The sequence below is a fragment of the Lycium ferocissimum genome, chromosome 10 (genome assembly GCF_029784015.1).
Source record: "Lycium ferocissimum isolate CSIRO_LF1 chromosome 10, AGI_CSIRO_Lferr_CH_V1, whole genome shotgun sequence".
NCBI classification, from domain to species: domain Eukaryota; kingdom Viridiplantae; phylum Streptophyta; class Magnoliopsida; order Solanales; family Solanaceae; genus Lycium; species Lycium ferocissimum.
In genome coordinates, this window is record NC_081351.1 from 56,006,994 (window position 1) to 56,016,609 (window position 9,616).

The 9,616-nt window shown below is 34.7% G+C and overlaps 2 protein-coding genes across 2 annotated transcripts; one reads left to right on the forward strand and one right to left on the reverse strand.

Annotated features, from left to right (window-relative positions):
* Positions 1-2,019: 2,019 nt before the first annotated feature.
* Positions 2,020-3,583, forward strand: LOC132035037 (uncharacterized). The gene is made up of 3 exons (XM_059425357.1): positions 2,020-2,238; positions 2,379-2,598; positions 2,734-3,583. Exons 1-3 carry the CDS (start codon positions 2,020-2,022, stop codon positions 3,342-3,344), a joined length of 1,050 nt encoding a protein of 349 aa, XP_059281340.1. The 3' UTR covers positions 3,345-3,583.
* A 3,283-nt stretch (positions 3,584-6,866) lies between these two features.
* On the reverse strand, positions 6,867-8,339 carry LOC132034358 (F-box/kelch-repeat protein At3g23880-like). Its single transcript, XM_059424684.1, has one exon. The coding sequence runs from the start codon at positions 8,134-8,136 to the stop codon at positions 7,018-7,020; it is 1,119 nt and encodes a 372-aa protein (XP_059280667.1). The 5' UTR covers positions 8,137-8,339; the 3' UTR covers positions 6,867-7,017.
* Between the last annotated feature and the right edge of the window lie 1,277 nt (positions 8,340-9,616).

Genomic DNA, 9,616 nt, shown 5'->3' on the forward strand with positions numbered 1-9,616 from the left:
CAACTACGCGTCTTAGTTAAGACTAATAAAAGTTCAACAATATTTTAAGCGAATCGTAGGCATAACTAATAAATACATTTTATCCAAAATAATTTAAGCCGAACACAAGTTGATAAAGCGACCGTGCTAGAACCACGGGACTCGGGGAATGCCTCATACCTTCTCCCCGATCAACAGAATTCCTTACCCGGACTTTTGTTTTCGCAGACCAATAAAAATAGAGTCATTTCCTTTTGATTAGGGATTCATAAGGTGACTTCGAACACCAAAACTCAATTCCAAGTGACGACACTGAATAAGTAAAATAATCTCTTTTCAAAACGTCACTTCAATTGGAAAAACTCTTTTTAAATCCTTTTGAGTGAGGGATTTAAAAAAGGGGTGTGACAGCTAAGCCATGGAGTAGCCGAGTTCGAATCCTACTCAAAGCAATATATTTTTTTGTTGATTTTACAGTGAGCACCCAGGACTATTGAATCCTGGGTCCGCCACTGAGCGTACCCATGGAAATTTATGTTTGTCCGATTTATTTTATAGTTTGTTTTGGTGTGATTTAGATTTGATTTTTTATTTTTGCTTTATTCATTGCAGGACTTTAAATTATAAAACTCCGCTTCGTTAAATTTCTTGCTTATGCTCTCCTTGCTTTTACTAGCAATCTAAACGGTCAGCTATGCCTTTGATCATTCAAAGTTTTGAGCATTTTTTACTTATGATGTTATTTCTCATTTATAATATATCGAGTACAATTGGTTTTTCAGAGGAGGAATGAGAAGGCACTCTTCGATGGTTAATATCTTTAAGTATCACAAACGAACAAAGCCGTGTACATTTGAGTTATTAAGATGGCGTCGAATTTATACATGAATTTAGTCTTGAAAATTATAAATTTGTTGCTTCACGATTTTCTAATTATTATCATGCCGTGATCTAATTAACTACGTCAATTTTTTTTTCCGAATAATCTATGTATATGTTTATTGTTTGTCACGAATCACGATACTAAACTTGTGTGTGTGTGTGTATATATATATATATATATATATAATGAGTAATTGAAATAACTATAATTAAGTAACGTGGAAACATGTAAACTTAGTAAAAGAACCAATATAAATCTCTGCTTTGGATGAAAAAAAGAAGAAGATAGTTTTAACCTGAAATAAGTTAAAGTTACTTGGTTAACTAAACTTATAATATTTTTCCTTAACAATTAATAAATTCATACAAAATAAAATTTCTCAAAACTTAAAACCAAAAAAACTAATTTTGAAATCCACAATTTTCACAAGCAAGATACATAATAAAAATAAAAAAAAAAATAGAGTAACAAAATATATCAACTAGGGTTTACTAGCATTATTAAGATATACATTGAATATTTTTAGCATAAAAATGATTACAATAATTATAGCCAAATAATATTACTACCGTATTAGCAAAACCCTATTAATAGTCTATTTGGCCAAGCTTTTGGGAGGCCAAAAGTGTTTTTTTTTTTTTTTTTTTTTTTTTTTTTGAGTTCTTATTTAAAAAAAAAAAAAAGAAAGTAAGCGAAAACTTGCTTTTTCAAAAAAGTTTCAAAACAAATAGTTTTTCCCCAAAACATGCTACAAGAGATGCTGTACGTAGTATAACTGGAATCCTTATTCTATGCCTAAAATCTAGCCTAACACTAACTAATGATGTGTTACAAATTAATCGCAAGTTTTGTTATTTATAACTTGGCCTATCACCATGAAAATCTCTAAGTAAAGGATTTCCTTTCGTTCTCCTTGTCACAGGAGCCGCATTCTATAAATTCAAGAATTTGTATCACAGTACAACTTGTAAGTCACGACCATGGACGTATTGCCTGAATGCCTCATTTACAAAATAGTCTCATACCTTAGTTTTAAAGAAGCAGCCAAGATGAGCACTCTCTCCAAAACATGGCTACAAGCCTGGTTTGCTCATCCCAACTAGGAATTCACCTTCGAAAATGTTAAAGGCAATAATAAGAAAATAGTGGATCAAATCATGGCGAGATATAGGGAGAGAAAAATCCCTATCGAAAAGTTTCAACTTTCTATTTCAGAAAATAGTGGATCAAATCATCCTCTTGATTTCCCTCAGATGGATAATTGGCTTGGCAGTGCTCTTCAGAATAGTGTAAAAGATCTCGTCTGTAAGGTTTCTATTCCCTCATACCCCTTCCCTGTTTTCACATTCTTGGCAGCAAATTCTTTAAGAGAATTGGTTCTGTCGAAATGTAATCTGACGGATATTTCATTTCTACCAGTCAAGTGGCAAGCTGCCATTCTTTGAGAAAGCTTTCTCTATCTTTTGTTCGTTTAGACCACAACTTGCTTCAGACTCTGCTCAATTGTTGTCCCTAGATTGTCGATTTCATCATTGTTTATTGTCCTTTGTTGACAAAGATTGAGCTGCGGAATCTTCAAAATATCAAGTCAGTTTCTATTAGTAGCAACCACAACCAGAGTGTCAAAATCCAAGCACCAACTCTCGAACACTTGTCTTATTCAGGGTGTCCTTGGGAACAATCCCCTATATTGGATATTGCTGAATGTCAAAATCTAATATCTTTAGAGCTATCATGTATGAGGATATCTAGGGGATTTCTCCAGCACCTTATTTCTACATCTCAAGTCCTTGAGTGTTTGAGATTATATGACCTTTCTACAGGGTGGGAAAGGTTTTAAATTTTTGGGAGTCAATCCCTAAAGTTCTCAGCGATTGAGGGTTGTAAGGGCTTACGGGATATTGGTGCTCCAAATTTGGTATCACTTGAGTATGAGGGAGATCAAATTCCTAAGCTTAAAATTGCAAAAGCGTCCGGCCAATTGAAGAACTCACAATTATGTCTTTGTCGCTTGAAAGATTTAAATGCTGCATGGTTTGGTGAGTTGAGGAAATATCTATTAAACTCGACCTCTTGGTCTCTAGTTGACCTTTACTTTGACGAATGTGATGAGATCAACATGAAAGATTTGGAGCTGCACCATAGAGTTGCTAACCCCAAAGTGGACGTTCTAAATGTACAGATAGAGTCGTCGGGGGAGTGCCCACTGCTTGTGGACGCTTTGCTCTGGAGTTGTCATCCTAGGAGACTCTACCTACAATCAACTATTGAAATGATTACTTGCTTCATGGATCGTTTAATGTATTTGAAGAATTCACGTCATTCTACATCTCATGGAAGCAAGCCTTGGCATAGTCAATTGAAAGGAGTAAAAGCCTACAAATGTGACTCGGATAATCAGCGCGTGTTACTCAGAAGTGGAGAGCTAGTAGTGAGGACCCTTACGGAGGTGGAGGAAGTTTTGTTTCTATTAGATAGGTGATGTAGTTTATTCTAGTGCAAATTGAATGTACTTATTCATTATGCAGTTTACTACTTCAAAGTTAAGTTCTCCCGTAGTCCCATTGAATTTTTCTCGAGAATAGTCTTTTGATACTCAACCTGCTGGTACAGTGGTACTGAACTTATCAGATGTAGTTGAAGCATGGTATATTTCTTCTGAGACGAGCATAAGCGCTTCCATTGTATTTGTACCAGCTCTTTAGTACTGAAAAAAAAGGGTTTCTTTTTCCATAAAAAAATGATGATTCATTGCACCCAGCTCTCAGTCAAACTAGCTAGAAATTTTTTAATTCTTTTTTTCCTTTTCCTTTCTTAAACGTGGGATGCTTCGTGCCAGTGGCAGATCTAGGATATTCTCTGAGGGGGTTCGAAAAGTAAAAATGTAGTGCCCGAGGCTTGAACTTGAAACTTCAAGGTGAATTTCAAACACTCTAAACCACTGAACCAACCTCTACTATTGTGTTCAGGGTGTTCAAAATTTATATATGTACATAAAACATATAAAAATCCCTTATATATACAGTGTAATTTTTTGCCGAGGGTGTTCGGGTGAACACCCTCAATGGGCTGTAGATCCGCACTGCTTCGTGCAACTGATTGTCCTTTTTAAGGAGTACAAAACAAAAGTAGTTGTATTTGAATACTACAGGAAATCCAGGCAGTAAAAAACTGGAACCATGAAAGAGCACATGATTTTTCAACATCAATGGTTCCTTTTTTTTTTTTGCATTTATATGCTTTCAAAGTTGGGAAGAGTTTAGCCATTGCAGGAAGTGTACCGGCTAGCCTGTTGCAAGACATGTCGGGAGTAGCAAGAGTTACTCCCAACAAAATCATCCATTTGATGAGTATAAAATGTCCATATTCAAAATTGATAACATTGGCATTTACAACCTCAAATCCATTCTCCTAAATCCATGTGCTTCAACATTTGCACTCTGACAAATTTTTCATTACCTCTTGATGATTTCCGTTCCAAGAGTGATTGATATTAAGCATATCAAATTTCTAAAGTATGGCAATGCAGATCTCAATCGCTCTAATAAAAAGAAAATTTAGAGAATCCATGAAGGATATGGTTCACTACAAATGTAAATAATTCACATTCACCGCTGTACGTATCCGAATAATAATTTGTTAATTATTTAAAAATAAATATAAATCTAATATCTAAAAAGAGTTTAATCAAGACTACCTACTGCGGAAACATTCAGTTAATCTGAATGATTTTATCGCTGTTTCTGACAGCTCAGATTATAGCAAAGAGAAAGATAAAATAACATCATCTTGCAGAGTCAATTGCTAAACAAAGTGGATGACATCTTTAGTAGCTACTTCAAGACCACCAGAAGATAAATAAGTATCAAAGTCCCCATCAACATAGAGACAAAATATTCTATACCAAAATGAATCTTGTACAGAAATAGTAGCAAAGAAAAGTAACAATTAAAGCACAAAAGTTAGTTTCTGCCTTTCTGGCATTGGCTGAAGGAATGAACTGATGTCTCCTTATATCGTATTGGAAGATCCTCACCTCGTGAGTTAACTTTTAGGCTGAGTTAGGCCCAATTCATTTTCACAACATGGTATCAGAGTCTAACCCACCCCTGTTCTTGATTTACCCCTATTGTAGGCCCCCATTTGATGTTGTCCCTGCCTAATCCAGGTATGGGCTTGCGGGCAAGGACATTAATGTGTCTTACATTGGTTGAATGAATAAGTTGACATCTCCTTATATGATCTTGGGCAAGCCTCATCCTATGAGCTAGTTTTGAGGTTGAGTTATAGACAAAATGTCCATTTTCTTCTAAATTTCAAAGAGAAGTTGACATATGATCTAGTTTTGAGGTTGAGTTATAGACAAAATGTCCATTTTCTTCTAAATTTCAAAGAGCAGCAAGATAGAAAACACTAACATGCTAGTATCACAATAGAAACATAGTTTGAGTAGAATAGATCAGAAGGCGATAAATGAAATACCAAGTGTATATTAACAGCATAACAGAAGCTCAGCAACAATGGGATGTTTCAAACTTTGGAGATAAACATCAGAAAGCAGCATAGATCCCATTTACTTATCAGATTATCCGGAATGAGAAAGTGCAAGTTACATGTTTATGTACGAAGAACTGTTGACTTCATTCAAATAATGATCGGTAACGTAAAGTCCTACTCCTTAAATTATCGATTCTTTTATGCCTTTACAGCAACTTGTAAGTAAAATAAAGCTAGTCAAGAAGCTGAAACAACAAAATAAGCTAACAAGAGGCTGGACATGTACTTCACAGTGCTGAAGATTTCAGTCATTAATAAGAAACCAAGCAGTCTTCCTTCCCACTTAAACAGACTAGTTATTAGCCTCTGCTGATGCAGAATAAACAAATAAAGCAACTTCGACTAGTTTCTTTGTTTGTCTTTCCTTTTAATTGTTCATGTTTTCAAAGTTCATGGTTGTGTTATTGTTAGTCTTTGTGGTAACTTAGACGAACGGAATGTCATAGTTAATTATTACCCCTGAAAGTGCCGTGTGAGAGGAATCACCGGCAGGTGATGTCCAATTACCCTTTTTAAAATAGCCCAAGAGTCAAGTCCAACTCATCCAGGCCCAATTGCCTTTTTTTTCTAAAGCAACTTCAATAGCTCAATTTCACCTTTAAAATGCCCGGTTCTTTACACCCCCCCATGCCAATACACGCCATGTACATACATGATACAGATGCATATAATCACATACTCACACACACATGTGTGCGCGCCCACACACACATAGATACAAATGCATATAATCACATACTCACACACACACAAACACACACATATGTATGTGTGTGTGTGCACGGTTAATCATCCTTGAGGGGGAGCGTTTAACGAGCACCAGAACAATGCATGACCCAAGTCCCAAAGAGCAAGCACATGCCAAGATTAGCATTGGAAAAACTTGCAGCACTTAAATCTCAAGTAATCAACCTAAAACCAATTGAACAGACAAGTGTCCATTTTGTAACAAGCTATCCTACTCTGTCATACATTCTAAAATTCTTGTATCAGATGTCACCCCGAAGGGGAAGACTTGTTCGCACCTCTAGCTATTCAACAACCCATCAAAAAGAACCAAATTACTCTAGGAACTTTCATAAAGCTCACAAGAAGATGATCTGTACATATTCAATATGCATTCAAGCAGTTGTTTGTTACCCAAACTTTCATATCTGACATTGATCTTTAGTGGATTCAAGGATTGTGTAACAGTATGGTGCATGATATGAATTGTGTAGAAATATAGAACATCTAATTGAGCATGATATCTATAGCACCTTATAAGAAAAGGAAAAATGCAAAAAGAGACAATGACAAGACACAAGTTATCAGTAAATTTGAGAACAGGACACCAAGCAACCGGAGCCAGGATTTTCATTATGAAGAAGTAAACGCATGAATAAGTCAAGGGGATTCAACATCCTCTCTCTCTCTCTCTCTTCTATATATATATATATATATATATATATATATATATATTTAACCTTGTATATACAGTGCAATTTTATGAGTCAAATGGGGTTCGGATGAACCCTTGCTCCACCCCTGCCAGGCAATCAAAGAGATCTTTTACCCTCTCTTTCTTTGCCTTCAAGGTGTAACCTGTTGTCACGTTACTAAATATGAGGTGAACTAAGGTTCTCTAAGTAGGTGGCCACTTGAACTTGAAGAAAATCACCCGACACATAATCGGCAAGTCGCTTGAATGATGCATTTCTTGAATTGTACAGTGTTAGCTCTGTGCCAAGCTTCACCAGAAACTCATCACCATTCTCTCCCACAAACAATGGTGAGATGTAAACTCTTCGATCTACTGGTGATGAGATGGTAACCAATTTAGTCCAGGATTCCTGGACACCATATTCTTTCATCACCCACATATCTGCATTATTTGGTTCATAGTTGCAACAAGCAACTAAACACCCTCTTGAAACACCTAATGTCCAACGAATAACTCCATCTTTGTAACTCGGCAGTGCTATTTTTCCGTATCTCTCTGCAGCCAAATCCAAAGTAACAATCTCCGAAATACCACGATCGCCTACTTCCCAATGAAGAACTCCATTTGCAAAAACACCAACATTTGCAGTTATATAACCACTATTAAAACACTTAATAGTAGACCAAGAATTAGCCTTTAAGCTATAAACATTAACCATGTTCACATGTCTGCCTTCACTTTGAGGAAAACTAAAGATCTTGACAACCTTATAATCATCAACAGATGCATCATAACCAAATCCATATCTAACATAACAACCACCAGCACCAACTTTATACTGAATCGTAGTATCAGGAATTACATTAAACTTTCCAGTACATGGGTTCAATAACATTAGTTCAAATGAATCAGTAGTTAAGCAAACTAAGCCATTACAAGATCCCAAAAGAAAAGCTGACAGAGACAAAGATTTAGGAGGACAATCATGTTTAGCAACAGTAACACATGAATTTTCAGAGCTTATGTTGTAAACATGGCAGATTTTACCCAAACCAGAAACTGTGGCTACAACAGCAAGTGTATAATCAGTCATTTTGGAGTTCTTTATGGAAAAATTGACATGGGATTTGTGGAATACAGTGTTTGAGAGTAAAGAAAGCCATGATTTTGAAACACACTTGAATTTCAAGAGAGTTTTGATAGGTAACCTGATGAGAATTTCAGTGATGAGGTCTTGTGGAAGAGTTGGTATTTCTTGGGTCCAAAAGTTTGTTCCTTCACATGTTTCCTTCATCTTTCTGTGATTCAAAGGAGTTTGAGATTATGTTTTTTTTGGCCCAAAAAGTTAGGCAGAAATTTAAAGATACCGTGTTGTAATTATTTTCTCATTATTACACAATTTATAGCTTTGCCCGAAATATGTGGGGGTCACATTAAAAGGCAATTGCAAGTGAAATACGTAACATAGGAAGAAGCACACGATAGTAAGAGTTGCAGATATTATTGAAATGGAAGTACTTTGTGGTTAGGTGTCATCCAAGGGGTGTTGCCACCCTTACACGGGACTCTTTACCTTTCTTTTGCATTACGTTTTTTCCTTTTTCTGTTGTATTCTTCATAAATTCCAGCCTTTTCTGGGAAAAGCTGGATAAAAAATCTTTGGAGCAGGAATGTTTCTGCCAATAGTAGACTCTAGTCGGTAGACTTCATTTACTATTTTTAATAAAAATAATAATATTAAAATTTACAATCTATTATTTCCTTGATTTTATATTTGTTTGCCTTAGTTTGACTGTCACGGAATTTAAAAAAATAAAGATAATTTTTTAATTTTGTCGTTTTAAAAAATAAAATGTGTCAAAATGTTAATTTTTGTTAAGTTTTAAATTACAAGAAATTTTGATTATATTAAATTCAAGATATATTAGTCCAATTAAAAAATATGTATTTAAGTAATGGTCCAATTTCTTTAGGCTACAATGTGTGTCAAAACGTTATTTTATTATTGTGGTTTTAAATTAAAAATATGTATAATGTATCAAAATCGTATTGGTATGTGCTTTGGTCGAATATTGTCACAACTCCTCCATAAATATGTGGTCTCATTAAGTACTAATATAGAAAGTGGTGTAATTGTTTAAACAAATTAAGAAGGAAAATAATCAAATCCATCAAGTTCAAAATCGTCGAAACAAAGTAATTTATTGTTAAAAGACGAATCGTAAGGAATCATAGAGATTGAACACTATATTCAAATCAAATACAAAGATTGTGGCGATATTTTCTGTCTTGATTATTATTTTTCTCGACGCGAATTTCTTTGAAACATTTTATTATTATTAGTTTTAAAAATTTCTTTTACATTTTACGCTAAAATGATTATTAGATATAGAAAGTGGTGTAATTGTTTAAACAAATTAAGAAGGAAAATAAGACACATAAATTAAAACAAAGGGAGCATCTTTTCTTTTTTACATTTTACGCTAAAAGATTATTAGATGTAATTACTTTACTATTACTACTATTAATAAGAGTCTAGGAGCAGGCAGCCTGTTCAACAATGTTGTAATTGATGATATATTTTTGGTACCTTTCAACTTATGGACCAAATAAAATGTAAAATGCAGGTCCAACTAAAATGTCACTCCATGCGTCACTTTTAAACCGCAACCTATTGAACCTTCACAGTTTTGCACTTCTTCTTTTAAATTTTCTCTTTGATGGCCACGTGGGCCTATTTGGCCTTGCTGATAGTTATTTTAAAAAAGAAGGAT